The sequence below is a fragment of the Falco cherrug genome, chromosome 6 (genome assembly GCF_023634085.1).
Source record: "Falco cherrug isolate bFalChe1 chromosome 6, bFalChe1.pri, whole genome shotgun sequence".
Taxonomy (NCBI): Eukaryota; Metazoa; Chordata; class Aves; order Falconiformes; family Falconidae; genus Falco; species Falco cherrug.
The window spans coordinates 65,023,075-65,044,153 of NC_073702.1; the positions used below are offsets into that span (position 1 = coordinate 65,023,075).

At 42.3% G+C, this 21,079-nt stretch overlaps 1 protein-coding gene across 2 annotated transcripts; it reads right to left on the minus strand.

The window, feature by feature from the left end:
* Window positions 1–2,184: 2,184 nt before the first annotated feature.
* AMD1 (adenosylmethionine decarboxylase 1) lies at window positions 2,185–20,908 on the minus strand. 2 transcript variants are annotated; one of them, XM_005445711.4, is made up of 9 exons: window positions 20,388–20,908; window positions 10,030–10,116; window positions 8,386–8,512; window positions 7,771–7,873; window positions 6,896–6,938; window positions 6,654–6,798; window positions 5,542–5,634; window positions 5,304–5,459; window positions 2,185–4,343 (listed from the first exon to the last, which is right to left on the minus strand). In XM_005445711.4, exons 1-9 carry the CDS (start codon window positions 20,516–20,518, stop codon window positions 4,203–4,205), a joined length of 1,026 nt encoding a protein of 341 aa, XP_005445768.1. In that variant the 5' UTR covers window positions 20,519–20,908; the 3' UTR covers window positions 2,185–4,202. The 2 variants fall into 2 exon arrangements, with proteins under 2 accessions (XP_005445768.1, XP_055569677.1); XM_055713702.1 differs by lacking the exon at window positions 20,388–20,908 and adding an exon at window positions 12,460–14,022.
* Window positions 20,909–21,079: the final 171 nt, after the last annotated feature.

The window sequence follows — 21,079 nt, forward strand, 5'->3', positions numbered from 1 at the left end:
GTTTTGGCTGTACAGCCTGGGAGAACTCCCCACTTCTGGAGCACATCCTCAGCATTGTTTCCAAGCCTTGCGCCTTCAGGTACTGGAGCCATTGCTTGTAGGATTATCACTAGGGAAATCAGAGTTTATACCAGCCCAGCTGTGAACCTTCAACATTTTCCTGCCAACACATAAACCTGCACTACCAAAGCAGCCAGACTGACAGCCAGTACTGCTCCTAGAGCCATCCTGCACTCTGACCAGGGTACCAGGGCAGATTCATCTCTCTGGCATAAACATACTACAGCGAAGGCCTAGGACTGACACCCAGTGGCTTTTAAGGCCCACTGAAATGGCTCAAAACCAGCACTGGTGGCAGCAACACTATCCCAACCCTGTGTTGAGATTACAGCAGGCAGACACAAAGAACTGCCTTGCCCTCTTTGCCCAGACTGATAAATGCTATCTGCAGTATGCCCATACTCCTCCATCCCCACATAGTCTAAGACCCTTCAGCTTTGCAACAACCAGTATTATCTTCATTCCTCAGACTTTCAATTGCTTTTCTTAGTTTTGAAGCTCATCCTTTTCATGGGACACTGTGACCCCCAGCACTCATCACTCCAGACTGATCTCAAATGCAGCAAGTCCACAAAACAGACCAGGCTACCAAGGGGAAACAGAAAACCTTTCCTAGGCATACAGGGATAAACCAGAATTCAGTTTTAGAACTGCTAAACCGAACAGGTGACCCAGCACCACAGGAAAAAAAAACCAAAAAAACCCAAACAACACAACCCTGATACATTCAGTGCATTCTCCTGAAACTCAGTCTTTTCACCAAGACAGTCTCCTCTCAGTCAGCACAGGTCTTTGTTGATAGCAGTAAAGCTTGTGGAGTGAGATGTGCTCCCTGTACTACAGATGGCATCAAAATACAGACTATTAAAGCTGGACCTCAAACACCTACAAGACTGGATCTACTGTCAGATTAATCCCATCCGGAAAAAGCCCTTCCTACCCCTTTACAGCAGTTACTTCCACTGATTTATTCACAGAAATTAAGTGGACATGTGAACCTGCAGACAGTTACATTTCCTTCACAAGTTTATGAAAAAAATATTTAACACAGCTGATGATTACAGCAAGCTTTGCATTTCTCTTGCTATAATTGATAGAATTATGTAGATACTGACATGAGAAATTAGATGGTATCAGCACCATTTGCAAGAGAAGGGCTAGTGTAAAGGAGTGTTACTGACGAATACTCCTGAGGTGAAAAGCGTGAAGATGACAAGTAATCTTACAAGAAACCTGCTAACTTCAGGCAAACTGGGTTAAAATAGAAGATTAAGATGAATCTTCAGTTTTGTGGAGGTCAGTCTAGAAAGCAGTTCTTCAGAGGTAGGTTACTGCTAACTTGTCATATCCAAGATTGTCAGACAGGATCTCTTGATGCTGTAAGCTGAAATTTCTTCTTTTCATGGAAGACTCTGGTGTTTTCAGTGTTGAAGTACTTCACGTAACTGAAAGATCCTATTTAATATCCAAAACACAATCGGAAGGGTCTAGCATCACATAATAGGTTCTGGGTGACTAACAACACCTTTATGTAGACATGTATGATTTAAAGGTATTAGGCCTTCAACACTAAACACAAGTTTTTCCTACTTTGGTGACATCACCATTATTACTAGGGCTTTGGAGGTATGGTGAAACTGCAGCCATTATTCCTGTAGGACTGATCACATGGAATTGTGGAAGTTCCAATTATGTTGGTTACAATTATGTTGGCATCCACTTAGCACTGACATTCCTAGCCACTAATTTTTGGTCTAGTTCACTATCCAGATTAGGTACATGCCTACTTTATCTTAAGAGACAAACTTCACCCTGAAGCCTCAGTCTAAGCTTAAGTAGCATAAATGTATGCTAGGAGCAGAAGAAGTAGGAATTGTTTTAATTCAGGGAAATATTTGAAATTATTGAAATAAAAATACAAGTTAAGATGACAGCAAATCTCTGATTGTTAGCTGTTAAGAACAGCTATTATTTTCATTTTTCTTCCTTTAACATGCCGTCTCATTTTAAACTAGCAACACATTAACAGTTGAGATGGACCCCCTACAAGGACAAAGTAGATTTCAGAAGTAAACCAGCTGGTACCAAAAGCATGAAGGGTAGAATTGCTGCATCATCACTACAAACAATTTAAGCGAACTTTTATTGAAGCATTAAGTTGTGGTACAGATATTTTTAAATGATCAAAGTCTAACACCACAGAAGTTATTATAAACACCATACTCCCCCCCATCCTGATCACCCTAGATAGTTCAGTAATCCATTCAACACCTTTCATTTTTATAGCCAAGGCTTATGCTTCTGTTTGTAAGATGTGTATTTCAGTATTACTTGAAAAGGGATCTTCAGTCTACTTTAAGGACCTCAAGCCAACAAACATCACGTCAGCTGGGACAATGTTTAAGCACAAAAAAACCCCACTGGAATATTGGTCCTCAATATTAACACCAAAAAGCATTAGTGCCATTTACAGCATGTAATTGGTAACACTGGTAAAGAACATCAACAATATGCTTAAAAGAAAAAAACAAAAAAAATCAAAGTGTTGCAACCACTTGATTTCTAACCAAGCAGACTTTAGTTTAGAAGCACTGAAAAAGTGCTTCATTTATAAATACGGAAGGAACAAAAAAACACTGCGTCAAACCAGTAAGTCAAAACATTGCAAGGACAAAGGAGGGGGGAAGATAATCTCAATTTTCTAGTTAACATGCTGGTCTCACAGCTGTTAGAACCCCAGTATTTGCAAACATAGCGGAAAGTGTGCCAGCTCTGTAAAGCCTGCATTTTAGTCAATACCCATTAAAGCGACTTTGATTAACACACTTATTCATGCTCTGTGAATAGCATTCTACTTCACTTCTGCCCAGGTGTCCCAGACAGTTCTTGTTCTATGCCTTCACTTAATGCCCTCAAGTCACAGTAAGAGGAACCACCTTAGTAATTAGGAGGAAAAAACAGATGAAGTCACAACACTCAAATACAACATAAGTCACATGCACAACAATGTCACAGGACTGTCACAAGATAGAGGCATTAACTTTGCTTGGAACAACAAAATGAAGCGACACTGGATCAATTTAGAAGCATTCTTTACAGTTAAGAAGTGGTAGGTCATCGGTTTTACTGAGAGTAATCCAAACCAATCACACCCAGACTGGCAAATTCCACTCCTTCACTAGATCTACCTGCCAGTGCTCCAGAGCACCAGCTTCTTCGTCTGACATAATTGGTGATTAGGAAGATGTTTGGTGCTAATATGGACTTGCACTTTGCAAGGCTGTCACATACCTATGCCAAAGCACTTGCATCCTGACTCAGCTCTTCCCTGTCAAGTCTTCGACCTTCTTCAAGTTCTGCCATTGTGTAGCACTGTGACAGCTTAGGGATGCCAACAGATAAATGAGCACTAAGGCAAGATGAAACTTAACCTGTTAGTACCAATACCAAAGTTTCTAGAGGTGAAAGACCAATGCATTAGCCCAGTCCTACAGTATAACTGAGCAAATTCCTATAAGATTTATTAGAGCATGAAACGTCAGTCTGATTTAAAAATAAATCAACCACCACCTGTAGTAGCAAAATAATTTGTAACTGTTGTAAGAACTTTCTCCAAACATGAAAGTGTTAATTAGAAATGTTTTCATTAGAAATCATAAAAGTCTGTCAGAAACTGTTTTAGACTGAAATCACAACATAGATGAAAAAACGAGCAACAATTTAAAAAGAGAACTGTCCCCAGCAAGTAGGTTGAGGGCTCAAGTCTAATGAGGACGAAAGCCCTGTCTGTGGGGAATTTTTGGTGATACCTGGAGAAAAACTATACTGTGTGTAATTCTACCGGAATCATTTTTACAAGTGTTGTAAAGTTTCATACAGTAAGATTTTTCTACATGCACTTCAATTTCACAGCAAGAGTGGCATAGAGTACCTAAACACAGAAGAGAGCATTCATGCAAGATATCTAACTCCTTGATATAATAATGCATACAATTCAAAATGGTTATACTATGATTACACCTAGGGCTTTCCACAACTATAAGGTGGTGGGAGTGGAAAGCATGGCCCCCTGAATCATTAACTAAAAAGCAACCACCACCTTCTATATGGCATTTCTTTTTGCGTTTTTTCTTCATGCTTAATCAACTGTGCTGTTGCTGGCGATTTTTTGTAAAACTGGTAAATACAAAATTATAATCACTGAATTGGGCAATCTGGTGGTCAAGACGTTTAAACCCTTCTATCTTCTGGGCAGAAGAAAACACTGTACGACATTTAGAGCTCTAGAAAACAAAAAAGTGAAAGTTATTTTTAAAATCAGCATTTAGAGATGGAGTAGCACAATACTTATGTGTGGTTCTTGTGATACTGTTACCAACATGCTTCAAACCCATGCCTGACAGTGCTGCAGGAAGTTTCAATCCCAAGCAACAATTCTGCTCCCTATGTACAGTACTGCTTTTCTATGCAACATTATGGGTGACTGAGCACCTTTCCTATGAGGACAGGCTGGCAAGTCTGAGGGCTGTTCAGCCTGGAGAAGGCTCCCAGGGAGACCTTACTGCAGCCTTTCAATACTTAAAGGGGGCCTATAAGAAAGATGAGGACAAACTTTTTAGCAGGGTCTGTTGCAATAGGAAGAGAGGTAATTGTTTTAAACTAAAAGAGGGTACATTCAGGCTGGATAGAAGGAAGTTTTGGTGTTTTTTTTTCTTACAACAAGGGTGATCAAACACTGGAACAGGTTCCCCAGAGGTGGTACATGCCCCATCCATGAAACATTCATGGTCAGGTTGGACAGGGCTCTAAGCAAACTGACCTAAGTGAGGATGTGCCCCGCTCATTGCAGGGGGGCTGGACTAGATGACCTTTTAAAAGGTCCCTTCCAACTTAAACCATTCTATGATTTGCTGGCAGCACCACCATTAACCGCAGCACTTCAACTAACAGCTGCAGCCAAATCCAGAAAAATGCAAAAGCAAGTTATGCCTACACTGCAGTGCAGAGGAAGCCGTTAGAATACTGAGACTGGGCTGCCTTACCACAGTATTTCCTAAGTTTTCTGGAGATCAAGATTTAGTACAAGCCAAGGTAATACTGAGGAATATTTTACTTCCAAAGCAACTACCATCCAAACAAGAGGCAGTCAGGAAACTAATGCTCCAGTAAACAAATTCTAGCCTTGCTTTTGTTTGCATCTATATGCATTTCAGAGGCTAACAAGCTAATGAAGGAAAACTCACCTGATTAACAAAGAGGGTTGTCACAAATTTTCCTGGCTTGAAAACCTCTACAACTTTTCTAATCAGGTCATCATAAGAGGTCTGACTTATGTTTGTTTCAAAACTAACATAAGAAAACTCTGGTTCTGGAGTGATGTGAATAGTCCAGTAAGTTCCCTGAAAAAAATTAAGCTTATTACTACCACCAAATAATTACTATTTTATTTTAACATTAATTATCAGTAAGTGTAGAACTTACATCCGATTTCATCCCATTCATTGAATACCCACAAGGATTGAACATTGTAGCATCAATAACAGAACCTGGTATCAGGTCACGAATTCCACTCATCTGAAATTAAAATAGAAAGTTAAAATTACACCACTCAGCTTATCATGCATCCTTACACTTGTTTACATTTAACTCTGGCAGAATGAACACCAATTTAGGTGACAGAACACCAAAATTATCCCTATAATAAGTCAGTTTGATAATCTGTACCACTGTAGATGAGCTCGCTTTTGCAACCTCTCACTTATGCAGTCACTAAGCACTAAGTTGCCATGTAGATACACCACCTCTTACAGAACCGAGTTGCATACCTCCAAGACAAAGGAACAGCTAAAAATCTAAAACAATTTTTTTCTGCAAGCAAAATGTACAACAGAGCTCCTGTTCAACCAGTATCTACAAAGTGAAGGCTGTTTACATTTACTCAAGTGAGAATACACTTCTTTGTACTCAAGAATGAAGTGCAATCCCAAGCACTCTCATTTCCCACATGGTACTTGAGCTACAGTCAAATCTCAATAGCAAATACAGTATGCTAATCAAGCCAGATGAAGTCACTGTACTTGCCAGAGAAACATGGTCATGTCACAGGACTTCCCCATTTGTAAAAAGGAGGCAAAACCATCAAGTTATACTTACACATTAAATCTCACCCCCACCCCTCCCAACTATCCAAATGGCTCTGTGATTTAACCTTAATTTTGGTACCTAGATTCCCTTGGCATTCATTATCTTCACTGTAAGTCTTACTCCTCACAATCTCCATCCTTTATTGGAAGTTTCTGAATTGTGGGTTTTTTCCTATTCCTCAAATTTTCAGAAGATAAGCTTCCAATCACTCAAAACAATGCAAACTGCTCCTTTCAACAGATTAAAGCAGGAGCACTGAAAATGTGAAGTTACATTCCTGAAAACATTCTGGAGTGAAATCCATTTTACCCCCCAAACATTAACTTGACATTTTCTATGAGATCTTTCCTACCACAAAATAAACCTTGTTGTATTAAGAGGTAGAGTGAAGAATTTTGTTGCCCAATTTCCACCATTCCCCAGAATGCTTAGTTCTCAAGCAAACATACACGAGTGACATCATTTGCAGTAACACCATCTTTCATGTAGAACTGGTCCATAACTACTGGGTCAAGCTCACTCATCAGAATTTCCAGTGTCTGATCAGGCTGATTGGATATCCGACTCTCTGGGAAATCCAGGGTGTACAGGTACCTATATAAGATATAAATAATATAAGTAATAAATATTAGTAGCACCAAGTTCAGTTCTACTGCAAGCCCCAAAGACTTCTAAGTCTTCACATACATACCAGCAATCAGAATTCATACGCCCCATGCAATAAGCTGCTCCATCTAGACAACACAGAAAGTCTCCAGTTAATGTAAAAAATTAGCTTCATCCTATAATTTTACAATAGCAGAAGTCTTTCAAAGAATACTAAAAGGTTCACTGATACAAATCAGCATCTGTATCAAATAACCACACATTTAACTTCAGGAATGTAAAACAAATAATCAGAAAAACCAGCTCCTTCAGTCTGTGGACTAGACACTCCAGTTCAGAGCCTACTAACAAGCAATTCAGATTACAGCTTTACCTATGCACGGACAGAAGCCCTGGTACGCTTAAGCATCTACTTAATAAATTAATGATTAGCCTTTATTTTCAAATAACTTGGGTAAGTACTACAGCTTCATGCTCCTTCAAAAAACTTTTCTGCCAGCCGTTAAAAGTTCAATGTTATTCTTGTAAGTTTTAGACTTTGAAATGCTTAAAATAGATCTTTAGTGGAGGGACTTTCCCAAGAACGCTTATGTTCAGTGTGTTAGTTACCTTAAATTACTATTCTACCTTTCTAATGAGGCTTTTGGGGTTAAGAGCTGGATTCTGCAGACTGACTTACTACACTCCGTTTGTAAGTCTGAAGATGACCACAGTTAAGACAAGGTGCTAAAGTATGACTTGCCAAAATTAAATTTTAAATCAGTGTCAGAAATCAAGGTAAGTATCTGTAGCTTTTGGTTTTTACACAGTCAAGAGCTTGTGCTGGCTGCAGAACTGCAAAGACTGCTGAATGAACGGCCTGGCAGCCTGTGCCTGTCTGTACTGTACTGCTTGTCCCTTCTCACTTCACATCAATGCTTCACAGAAGCTATGCAACTTTGTTTAAGTTCATGAACTTACTTGGGAAAATTTCATTAAGAAACTCTACTTCTTCCTGGAAATTCCTATGTGGGTACTCCTGGTGGGAAGGCTTCATGAAATTCTTACGTGAATAAAAGAAGCTCTGAAAAAAAAAAAGGTGCATCTTAGATATTGGATATATCCATCCACCTTGAATCAAAAAAAAAAATCTAGATAAATGGAAGTATTATTATAGGCTTTCACAGGACCCAAGTTGCCATTGTCAAGTCACTGCTACCTGTACTTCCATTTCAGAGGCATATGGTTATTCTTATCTTAATTTGTAAGCTACAGGATACAGCTCACTTCAAATTTGTTTTCCACAAGAAAATATCAGTGACTTCAGCACTGACAACATAGGCATGAAGGTCTTTCACCCTTCAAGAACCTTAACTCAAGACAAAAGCACTTTCAAGTTGGCATCCTTTAAGAGGCAAATAGAAGGCTAACTCCTACAGCAGAGCAAGGTATCTTGTATTACAGTTTTCCCATTACGGGAAGTTTATGTAAATAGAAAAGATGTTTCAGAATATTTAATAAAATCAGTGAGTTTGAAGTATCAGTAAAAAGCTTTTTGTACGTTCTAAGGAAGATAGAGAATTTTTGACATCTTACCTGAATTGAGTCAAACCCACTGTACTCCCTAGCAAGCTCCAACAGGGGAACCAGTGCTTGCAGTAAGAGGGTGGTACCACACGTCTTCAAAATGAAACGTCTCTTGGAGACAAACATGCTACTCTCACTGAAAAAAAAAAGTGTTAAAAATATAGTAAGTGCTTTATATGAAACAAGCCAGAACATAACTGTTAGATCTTGGTTCTTATCCCAACCAAACGGCATTACTGTGAGTTAACATCCAGCATATGATACATAAACATGCTTGGCAAATGGGTCAAAACCAGTAAGTTTCAGTTAACATTTGAGAGCTGTTATGACCTCCCAAACCAAATATCTGCTGGAAGCATGATATTACACAGCTACCACGCTACAGAGAAAGAGGTACTACATGCATTACATATCCTCAGTCTTAGAGAAATACAAAGATGCTGTGAAGTGGGTATACAACATAGACATACAATTTCTTAACCCAGACACAGGACAGGGTCAAACTTGAAATCTGACTCTCAGCTGAAATGAACTCTATGAGAAAGTGAACTCAAAAAAGGCAAAAGCTTTAGCTAAATTGGCTGGGTGTATATTCTAGGAAAACTGGCTACTAGGAAGTGGTAAATCAGCACCTGTCCACAGGAACAGGAAGCCTCATGAGGAGAGTACACACACAGCTATACACTATGCCTTACACAAGATGCAGAAATTAACTATACATAAACTGTGAAGTCAGATACTTAACTACAATCCCACTGAACTGGAGAAAAGCATGGATACTACATCCAGAACACTTCAAACATGCATCACAAGTATCTTCTCACCAAGTAACTGAATAATGAGAATAAAAGTCTAACTTAATTCACTCACTCTGTCTGGAATGCTGTTTAAGAATTCAAAGTCAAGGTTAGACTTCATCCAGTATAGTTGTAACTAGTTAAATTCTCTTCAGGATTTTGTTTTACATATACTAAGCTCATGGAAACAAGACTTCAGCACCTTTTGACTAGCTTGCTCTTAGCCCAACCTTGCCCTCAAGGCAGCCTTTAAGAGCACAAATGCTTCAGGTTTTGTAATCTGAAGTAAGGCAGAGAATGTCAATGTGTCTATAAAGTTCATGTAGAAAAAGCAGGAAACTATTTTGCAAGATGAAAACCATGGCAAAAGTAGCATCCTTCTAGCTGCTGTGCAACAAAAATTCCAAGATGTCAGGGAAGCTGCACTTTTGCAGCCAAGCTAAGGACATCTGAAAGTTGTTCCACTTGATTGCATTAACTGGAGTTAAAGCCGATCTACTGATAAAAGTTTTTACTGATCTAGAAGTGACACCTACATGGACTATTTTGCTGAAGTAATCCTAAACCTCTTAACTGGTGAGACATTTACTGCCGAAAAAAAATCTGTGATCAGGTGCAGAAACACCACAGCTCCTTTATCATTTTAGTTGAAGAAAAAAGGCAAACACTGATAACTACAAAGACAGACATTCCCACTACTGAAGAGAAACATGGCATTACTGTAATTAGCAAACCTCTGCAAGTTTTAGTCAGATCCACAGCAGGATCCTAAACCAAGATCTCAGCCAAGTGGATCCCTGATAACAGCTTGAACTTTTGACCTCCTGGAGACTGAAACAATAAGCTAGTGGCTTACCTGAGTACATAAGCTTCCTGCTTGTCAGTTTTTGTCACACTTATGATCAAACAATGCACATTCTCCAGAAGTTTGTCCCACTCAATCCTGTGAAGAAATTATAGAAGAGCACAAACAACATGTTAAACTGAAGCTTTCTGGAACCCTGGGTAAAAAGTACAGCCCAAACAAGACCATAGCTCTTGCCTTCAGTTGCTGGATCTGAGCGCACAAAAGGAGAAGACTTTAATATAGGAACCGTCTCCCACAATACTGTAATATCCAATTCTTAGCTCTTAATAGCTAAGCATTCCTCAAGATCTGTTCGTGTAATCTTCTGCATGAGGACAATTGTCAAGCAGCAACCCCAAGCTTCTAAAGCTTCTAACTAGGCAGATGAAGATAACCTTAAGTCCTGCATCCCACATGCACCAATATAAATTTTATTATGACTGAAGGTATGATGTAGGTTGATTCTCTATTTGCTTCAGTCACAGTAGTTACTGGCAACTACAAGAGTAATAAACCAGCAAGTTAACATGTCTTATTTGTCCAGATTAGAGTCAAGTTCATAATTTAATTGAAAACCAGTCCTAAAAACTAATACATCTCAATGACCTGAATTCCTCATTTTTCAATCAGGATCGCAGGATTCCTTCTACCTCTAGAAGATACAGAAGACTTGTAACAAGTACTTTGGAATATTACACTTACAAAAAATTAACTAAACTATTTGCATATACACTGCTAGATTTCAGTATAGTGGTAAAGTCTAGCATTTCAATTCTTTACTGTCATTACTCATCCTACAAGGAATTTTATTAAGAAACTAGAAAAAAAGAGCTTATATTAATCCCCAAAACTTCCAAGCACTCATAAGAAATGGCAGACTTTACTTTCATTGTCACTTCAGTCTTTTGTCTACACCAGATTAGTAGAACACAGTCAAATTTGTTAGAGCAGGCAGAAAGAGCTTCCTCAAGCTGCAAAGTCACAAGACTGCCAGCTGCTCTACTTCTCCCATCCCTGCCTTCCCACGACATACCCCACCTGCAGGTTTGTGCTGGCTCTTGCGCTCAGATCTGTCCAACTAAGAAATTTACTAACCCAGCATAAAACTAACCTGCCCATCAGTAGAGCTGGAACAACCAGTTGCAGCCAGAGGCATGAAAAAAGCAATTTTTTCATCCCCAAGCAAGGTATTAGATTGGCTCAGCTGCCTATGTAACTGTCAGCCTAATCCATCCTCAGGAGTCTGACCTCTCTCCCTTTATTGACACTGCAAAAGCTCTACAGCTCTAGGTCAGGGCAGAGCACTCACTGTAACTCTACCGGCAGGGCTACTCCAGCAGCCACCAACCCCTCCGCTTAGAAAACTGGCTGGTTTGCAAAGTTGGAAGTTTTTAGATTCTGTTGTACATGCAACTAGAACACTGAGACATCCTTTGCCTCCAAACACCCAGCAAATAAATGCCTTCATTTCTCTCACCTGAGAATGCCTCCTTGAAACTCCACTCTATCTTTCCTATTAAACACTGAGTATTTTCCCTTTTAAAGCATGTATTACACTAAAGCAGTGTATTTATACAGGAGTCAACCAGAATATACTTAGACACATGCCATAGCCTCCTTTTAGATGAGACTAAAGCTATTAAAAACAAGATTAGTAGAATCCTATGTATCTTGAAGTCCCTCATAATTAAGTACCCGTCTGAACAAGTTTATGAACTCTTTGATATAACTGGAAACTTAAAAATCAAAGCAAGGTTTTCCCTACTGACCATTAGTGAATCTTGATGAAATACATTTCTGCAGCTACAGACATGACAGCACAGACCACTCAAATCTGCATGTCAAATTAAAGAAGTTTGTTTTACTGCTCAGATAAGAGTCCCACACATCTATTCAGCTCTAAACTTACATCATTGACTAGGTTTAGCTCTGTTCCCAATACTCAGGTTTACATGAAAATGCAAGTGTCTGCTCATCTTTGAAAAACCTGGTAAATGCAGAGAGCATAACTGTGTATCCTGTATTTTAGATAATGTTTTAAACACTCCTAGACAATCACAGTTTTGCTGAGAAGGGGACTGAACGATTTAGTTTTCTCTGGAAGCTACAGCACACCTGCACAAATTTGCCAGCCTTACTATCTTCCCTCTAATATCCTATTACACTCTTCCTGTAAATTGAACCAGGTAATGTGTTAACTTGTTCAAATCACTCTGGTACCACTACTGATTTTGTCTGCCATTAAAGAAACAACCAGCATCTGACACAGCACTTACGAAAGCAGAGGTAAAATTCCCTTACGCTGCCTGATGCTGAGCTGCAGTAACCCCATTTGCACATTACTACAAATCTGATTTTGCACTTGTCTAAGTATTAAAGGGTATGTAACTATCTTAGGATTCACGGGAGCATAGGTCTCAGCCTTCACAAGCTTCTTACCTGGTCAGACAGTCAAAACCTCAACTTTACGTAGACAAGTGAGAATTTTCTTTGGTAGTACAGTTCTGTGCAGGCATTTCAGGAAAACTGCTCATTTTCTTTTCAATCACATAGAGGAAGATGTAACAATTTTGGTGTTCAAGCAGTCTAACAATGAAGGTTAAAACTTTGCTCAATTCTTCACTATTCCACTGCAGAAATGTAGCTAAGCATATGCTAAGTGTTCACGCATTCAACCTTTACAGGAACACAGGGTAAGTTCACCATTTCATCTGAATACAGTAGCACTAAGGAAAAAAACCTACATGTTGAGAAATATACAAGATGTCAGGCTTGATCCAGAAGCATACATAAACCAGACTGACATAAGGTTGCAACATCCAGGATCAGACTTTGCCACATTGGGGAGAAGGTTTGGACAGATACTGGCCTGTATCTATATGCATTTTTAAGTAGCACAGAAAACTACAGAAAGGCTGCTAACATGCTGGATTTAGTCTCTATATAATCTATTTAAGCAAGATGACCTTAGTATTTGACATTTTCCATTGTTTAAAGCACAGCTAAGGAGGAACATCTGGGACTACTTTGTACCAAGCAGACCGAGTTCACTAGAAGTCTAGTTCTTGCATTTCTTCCTTTAATCTGTATAATTATTTAAGTGTTACTAGTTAGAGTCAAGCAATGTCCACCCACATTTACTGTGGAAACAAAAATTCACCTTAAAAAAGTATTTCAGTGGTTATCAGTACATGTTTTGCAGCTAATCCCATTTTGGTTTTGGCAAGTAAAAATCCTCCAAGTCAGTAACCATGAAATACTGGAAAACATTATTTCATAACTGAGTGAAGTTTTACCTGGGAAGTAAAGCCTCCAACTGAAAAGGCAAAAACCAAGACACCAGTTCTCAATAAAACAACTACTTCCTAAATTATTTCCTGTAGCCAGGTATCAGGACAATCCCAAACTCTTTGCAAACAGCTTTCCTATACTCAAGCCAAGCATACTAGAATATGATGCATGAGAATCATTGGTAGCCAAGTAAGTTCTGTAGCAGACATGCATCCATTGGAACTCCAGACTGAAAAAGCATGAGACCAACTCCTTGCTGTTACGTAGGCTTATTGCCCACTTCACTCCAAAGCTGTAAGTTCCTGTTTCTGAAATTTCAAGTAACTGCCACCTAATGAAAAATTACATTTCTCCAATGGGCAAGCACCATGCCCATCTTAAATGGTTACACATGCTCAGAGAACACCAAATAAAAACAGAATAAATCTATGCAAGTGTGAAAAACTGTCCATGTTTGAATGGTAGAAAGCTACTTGTTCTATACTTGACTAGGAGAATGTGCAAAAAGAAAATACCAAGTTTAGCAATCTACTCCTATACTGCAATGTTTAGTGCCTTATGAACTCTGACTTGTTACCAGAGTGCAAGTGACTTCCATTCAAACTGCCACCCAGCTATGTCAGTATGGTAAACCTATCAGAACTGAGAGGCATTTTAATTTATTTTCAGGAAGTACACTTACACTGAGTAATGAAATGAACAGTCAACAGTTCTCAACCAAGTTCCAGACCATCACATTTGCTCCTCTATTTCCTACTTCTGAAAGAGTAAGCAATGAATCAAGTTTTCCTTGCCAATTAAAACTACATTTCTGAATGCAAGTTACTGCTCTGTTCTGAGCCTTTACCTTCAGGGGTAAACCAAGTTCTTAACACAGGAGTCAAGCACCCCAAGCAGTAGCACAACACTGCTGCTTCAGGCCCACTGGGAAGGGGTAATAAGAATTTAGAGACTGGGAACTACATCAACAACTCAGTTCCTACTGGCAATTAACAGCCTCCAGAAGCATCCCATCTCACCATCCCAGTAACTGTACCTTGCTAATACCACCACCACTGGGAGGAAGAGATGTTTTGCAATGGGGCTGCAACTCTTAAGAAATACACCCTATGGAACTTCTAAAGACAGCTTAAACTGTATACATACTCTTGCACAGCTCTTCATTAAAACAGAAGAGCCGACAAGTCTGCAGTGAAGTAGTAACAATCCTTATCTTGTACTTTCTGTAAGACCTTGTTTTAAAAATCAAGCATTCAACTGCAGAACACTTTTATTCCTTCACCTGTTACCTACCAGGTGCTTTTTTTAGGAGCCAATAGATACAACAGTTACCTCATCAGCAAGCTACAGTTAAGTAGGTACATTCCTGCCAATACCATGATCCAGTATGGTCAAACTTATGTCTTGTCTAAACTGCCTACACCAAGATGTAGCCGAGGGGCACCAAAGCTGGTGAAATACGAGTATCTGCAGCACTGCAACAGTAGTTTCAAGCATCCTGAAACAGGCAGATACAGTACAGACCAAATACACAGAAATCACAAGCTTTTTAAAGCATCTACTAGCAGGCTATTTCTCTACAGACAGCTGCATGTGAATTATTTATTAGAGTTCTAACTTGGTTTATAAATTGCTGTTTAAGATTGATTATCTTGAACTATGTTCACACCCTGAGTTCAGGTACTGGCAACTCGGTATTTTTACTTCAGCAGTATCTGTGGAGTGCACAAACCCCACACACCCTCTATATGCTCTCAACATAGATATACAGAAAGACTGCCTGCCATCTCCCTTATCTTAAACTTAAGAAACTCTCCAGGGACATGAACTTAATCTTGAATTAAAGACAGGCACCGGAATAGAAAATTGCAGCCACATAAAGTGATCCTGAACAGTACTCCTCACAAAATACTTCTTACCTAGAAAGTGTTTAGCCAGCTACTAAAGAAAATCACACCAAAATATTTCAGCAACAGCACAAAGATAGCCACTGACAGTGCTTTAAAGGTTGCATATTTCTCCCGGGGCAGGCCTTTATCATTATTGCAGTTACAACAGTATACATGGACTGGCAACTCCATCCTTTACATCCAAAGCTATTCAGCGTCTCAAAGGAGAACACATACCTGCCACCCAAGGTGTTTAAGAAAACATGAGCCCCAAAGAGGTACATCATGGCTTCACCAAGACTTACAGGCAACATTCAGGGCAAGTCTGAGTGTAACCTTCTCCAAAAGGAACACGCTGTAAGGCAGCAATTATCTACCGTAAGCCTCAAATCTTCCTCTTCTCCTGGGCAAGTCAACAGTCACTAATAAAGCCCTTCTCGGAATATACCAGTAGCTACGTATTTTTTTTTTTTTTTTTAATCGGATGCTCGATCGAGTCTCACGCTAAGTGACCAGATCTTTGACAGGACGTGACTAATCAAACTCTTTAGCAGTTTCAGTGGTAAGGCAGGAAGATATCAAGAAGCTTTCAACACATACTAACTTCCTGCAAGCAGCATCACAACCAGGAACAGTGTGTAGAAGGGCTTGCTTCCTTTGTGTGAAGCCATTCTTTACAGTTCAGAGGTACAAGCAAACATTTTACCTGTCATTTTGAACTTACTTGCTAAAATCCAGTTTATGAATACCACTTCTGAAGAGGGAAGACTGCATTCTTGCATAAAGTTCTCCAGATTACACTTCTTCTCCATGTAACACTCAGCAAGTACCAAGTGACAGAAGCCCCTATCCTGGCACAGTCCTGCCTACCCTGCCTTCTCCCCAGTCTCCACACAGAGTAATGTTTGTGAACTCTACACGGTTGTTCCAGAGCACTGCAGGAGCAAGAGTAGAATGGGGCTCACTGACCAGCCTCCCTGTACCTTCACTGTTTTGATAAAACAGTCAGGTAACACTGCCACAATCCTAAGGACTGGGGGAAGGGGTAGAGGTGCAACAGCACTGCAGCAGTGAGTTGAGTCAGGCTATAGGGTGCAGCACAACACAAGTATTTACAGGACTCCCATCAGATGCATGACTGTATTGGTGCTTAGAGATTTTCATGTAGCACAGGATGAGAACCTCAGCTCACCCTGTACTGCTTACTACAGCACTGGTTTTTCTCTAGTTTCTTGCTTGCCCACATGGTTTAGACGAGTAGGAAGCACATTAAAGGTCCATAAACAAGCTTATTTCAGACCTTTCTTCAGGGTTCAATGCTTGAGATAGACTTGTTTAATATTTGCATCATTAGCCCGCATTTCAAACTCCTGTACATTCAACATCATAAGCCTTGAGATGTGAAATGCATAGTTGCACATCATCTGAAGGAATAACCAGCTTATTTTACTGTGGGGACACCAAATATGCTACTCATCACAACTCTAGGGCTGGCAGCATCATGTTTGCAGCAAACCTGCCTTATTTTACACATCCTTTAAGGCTATTTTTTATAAAGTTCGCTTTACAAAGCATAGTGAGAACAAGTACTACAGTTAAAGCAAATTATTTCAAGACCACAAAAATGTTCATTACACTTTAGAATACGAGTAAGGTAGGCACCTTCAGATGCTTGCCATTATGTCAACCACAAGACCTGTTCCCCCCCAAATCTTAAAAGCAAAGTAAAGCCCATGTTCAATACTTGAATCTTTTAGTTGGGACCTTTACTGAATGTATTAGAACAGTAAGTATAGGTATCTTCTGTACTATTTCAGACCTATCTGAATTCTTCTCTAGAAAGCAGGCTTGCCCATAGGAGGAAAAAAATGGAAAAAGTTTAATTGCATTAGTTGACTAACTTTTTTCCTATTTTTTTTTGTTGGTGATCTCCAGCAAAGACTATAAAACATCTAATCCCTAGCAAGCACATGCAACATGCAAATTTTTAGCTCTGAACACCGGCTTAGTCATTCAGTAGATGAATGGCTCACATTTCACTACTAAGCAGGTGTTACAATACAAAAGGCAAGCTCAACTGGTTTGCAACTTGATTCTAATTTAGCTGTTGTTCTACAGTTTCAGCTTTGATTTCAAATTCTGTTCAACACAAACTAGTTTATTACATTACCTTTATAAAATTAGCATAATAGGATATATTCTGTTTCATTTGCATCCATCAACTGTAATAATTTAATTCCAACAATTTTCTAAAATGAATGTTCATAATACTTAATTTCATGCTAGCAACACACCAACACTGATAATTACTCCCGGACACAGGTTAACTGCAATTTTCAGTCACATCACAGCTTCCTACTGGAGAAGTACAAAGCTTCAACTAGCATCTTGTCTTAAGAGCCAATTAACACAAAGGCCTTCAAAGCTTGCTCAGCTTCAAAAGTGTTAAAGACCACATGTTCAACAGTTAACAGTTTTTATCTACTCTATTAAAACTTTACAGCCATATCTAAACCTTACAAAGGAACTGTCACAGTACCTGCCTTAACTGCATTAAATGCTTTTGAGCAGTTTTAAGAATTAAGTTTGCACTTTTGTAAACACAAATCTGAGCTCAAACAGAACACCAGAGACCATGAATGTGTCAGTGAGGAAAACATCTGCAGAATGCTTTTTTTAATTAGATCTGTATATTCCAACACCAGCATATTAGCAGTCAAGTGTTTTTGGAATCTTTCCATTTGAAGTCAAACACAACAGGAATCCTGAAGTGGCCTCATAACTCAGATCACATGCACATATCTCAACTAGGATTTGCAATAAGTCTTCCAGGATTGCCTGGATATTACCACAAGGTATCAATTTGTATAGGTATCTGCTACACCATTAAACCTCAAAGAAATGTATAACCGCATCTGATGATTTCCATGTTAAGCACATTATTCAAAAAGGGCCAAATAGCTTCAAGTCAAACACTTTCATGAGCAAACCACCTCATTACACCAACAGGTCAAAGGTAAACATGCATTCTGTAATACTTCTGGCATGGTAGAAACAAAGCTTCCACTACCCATGAGCTAGTGGTGTATACATATACACACATGCACACGCAGCACGGGCTACTTGTTACTTCAGGAAAGGCATTTACCGGCCCATTGGCAATTCAGATCTTTGCATAGCTAACTCTTCCAATATATACACACAGGAAACACCAAAAGAAAAGACTAATAGCATATGCTAAGTATGCCTTTGAACAGAAACACCACCGTTATTAACATATTCCAAACATTGAATACATCATGACAACCTCCCTGACCTAAGACCACTGGGTAACAGCGATACAAAAAGATCTGGATACTCTGAAAACACTGGATCCTCCAGCTACCATTCTGAAAAGTTAAAGTTCATCATACTGGTATTTAACTACCAACATAACTATAACCTTCAGATCTGCACTGTATAGTTGAAAAAAAGGCTTGCCTCAACTATGTCGGCTGATTACACCTACATATCAATCTTGTCATCTTTACCAACCCATATACAGTCCTGGGTCCATAAGCTGATCCTGCTTTGTGCTTCAAGCTCACAGCTACCGTTTCCCGACACTTCCAGGGCACTTGTGCCAGGACACAATTTTCTGGAGATGTACAGTTGGACCCACTATTGCAAATCACAAGTTCGGGCATTCCAGTCTTCCCAGACCATCTCCCTATAAAATACTGCACTGGTAATCTCCAGGAAAGACATTTCACACCCGCCTTGCCCGTGCAGGTTTCAGAGACGACCGGCGTGCCGGCAGGTGGCCATCAGCTACCGTGCCGCCTAACAAAGGGCGAGCAGGCACACCTCCGCGGCAGGAGGGGAGCTGCCCTCTCCCAGCGAGGCCCGGGCGCGGAACACGTGTGCGCAGGCGGCCGCGCAGGCCCCGGGCCCGCCCGCCTCCCGCCCCGGGTGGCAGCGAAAGAAGCGCCAGCACATTCCTCACATGCCCATTGGGTGACAGGCGCGGGCCCACCCCTCCGCGGCGCCCGGCGCTCATTGGCCTGAACTTGTCAATGGGGTGGGGGGTGGGGGGGAGGAAAAAAAAAAAAGAAAAAGAAAAAGAAAAGAGGCAGCGCGAGCTGGGAGCGGAGCCAAGAGACTCACGTGTAAATCGTGGCTCCAGCCACACTTGTGGGGGAGGAGGGACACCCCCCCTCCCCGCCTCGCCACCGGGTGGGTTCCCGCGCACCGCTCGCTGCCGTCCCCGAGCGCCGCTGTGTGAGCCTGCCCAGCCACACGGTACCGGAGGTGGCGGCGAAACCGGCCATGTGACGGAACCATCAATCCTCGTCGCGACAGCGAGAGGGATCTCCCCTGTCCTTCACGAACCGGGGATGCGATTCCTATTGCCCCACTCCCCGCAGCGCAGCACAGCCGGTCCCAACGGGCAGGTTCTCCGAGCCTTCCCATCCCGAGGCTGCCGGGGTCAGGAAGCCCCGCCGTGAAGGGACTTACCGCGGCTCCCCCCGCGAGCGTGGCCAGCCGCCACCGGCAGCCGCAGCGTGCGCGGAGCCTTGGTGCAGAGGGGTGGGCGCCGCTGCCATGCCCCCGGCCGCCAGCGGCACTGCGACACTCCACCAGCCGCCTCCAGCCGCAGGCACTCCCGGCCGGCGCGGCACACGCCCGGCTCCCCCCGCCACCACATGTTGCCAGCACGGACCGCACGGGGCTGCACGCGGTGGCGGCACGGAATGGCTTCCGCCCCCCCGGCACCGCCACCCGCCACCCCGCCCGCCCGGGACCAGGGGAAGCTCCCTGCTTCCGCGGGCCGGCGCCGCAGCCTTACAGGGCGGGGGGGTCTCTGGAGGGCAACGGAAGGTCACCCCCTGCCCTCCCGCGGGTGCGGGGACGCTGCGCCGGCTGACGGGAGAGGCCAGTGCTGTCACCGAGGGAGGGGGGAAGGAGGCCGCCTGCCCGCCGCGCGCGGCCGTTGCCACCAACCGCTCTCCCGAGCCACCCCGGAACCAGCCCCCATCAGCGCTGCCGCCAGCCCGCGCACGGCCATTCCCCGGCCCCCGCCCCGCCCGCACTCTCGCCCGCCGCCTCCCACCCAGCGCCGCCACCGCCGCCACCACGCCCGGGCCCCGCGCGCGCCGGCCATCCACCGGCCCCTCCCGCCCGCCGCCTCCCCGGCCGTTAACGGACCTGGGTATGGTGCGAAGATCGCCGGACCCCTTGCTCTGGTGCGGCTCCTGCTGCGCGGGCTGCTGCCGGGCGAACCACACCTCCAGCAGCTTCTCGGTCCCTTCGAAGAAGTGTGCACCGTTCTCCTTCATGGTGAGACAACTCGGCAACCAACAACCACAGAAATTAACGACAACCAAACTACCGCCCCCGGCCGCTACCGTTCGCTGCTGCACGGGCCGCGCTGCCGCCGCCGGGTCCTAGTCCGTCCGGGCGCGTTTCACCTTCTAGGGAATTTGTTTAATATTAATTTACAGAAGAAAAAAAAAAAAGATTTTTTTTTTAAACCAGCGAAAACCACCCGGAGTGCGCGGCGGCAAATACGGCGTGAGCGTGTGTGAGAAGATTACAGTCCGAGCGGGGGTGCGGGCGGGCAGGCGATGCGGTTCAGTTCCTTGTAGTCCGTGTGTTCCCCTGTTACAGAGAAGAGCGTTGAGCGAGCGCTAGCTAATGTCGCCGGCCATACTGTGTAAGCGAGCGGTTAGTGCGCACGCAGCCCCTTTTATACCTCGCAGGTAACCGCATCACGTAGGATTGCGCTCGCCATTGGGTGGCCGCCGCTCGGGCCCGCCCTTCCCTGCTTCCTATAGGACGGCACTGACGCCTGTCAAGGCATATGCCGGTTCCTCTGGCCTACGCCCGCTGCAGCCCGT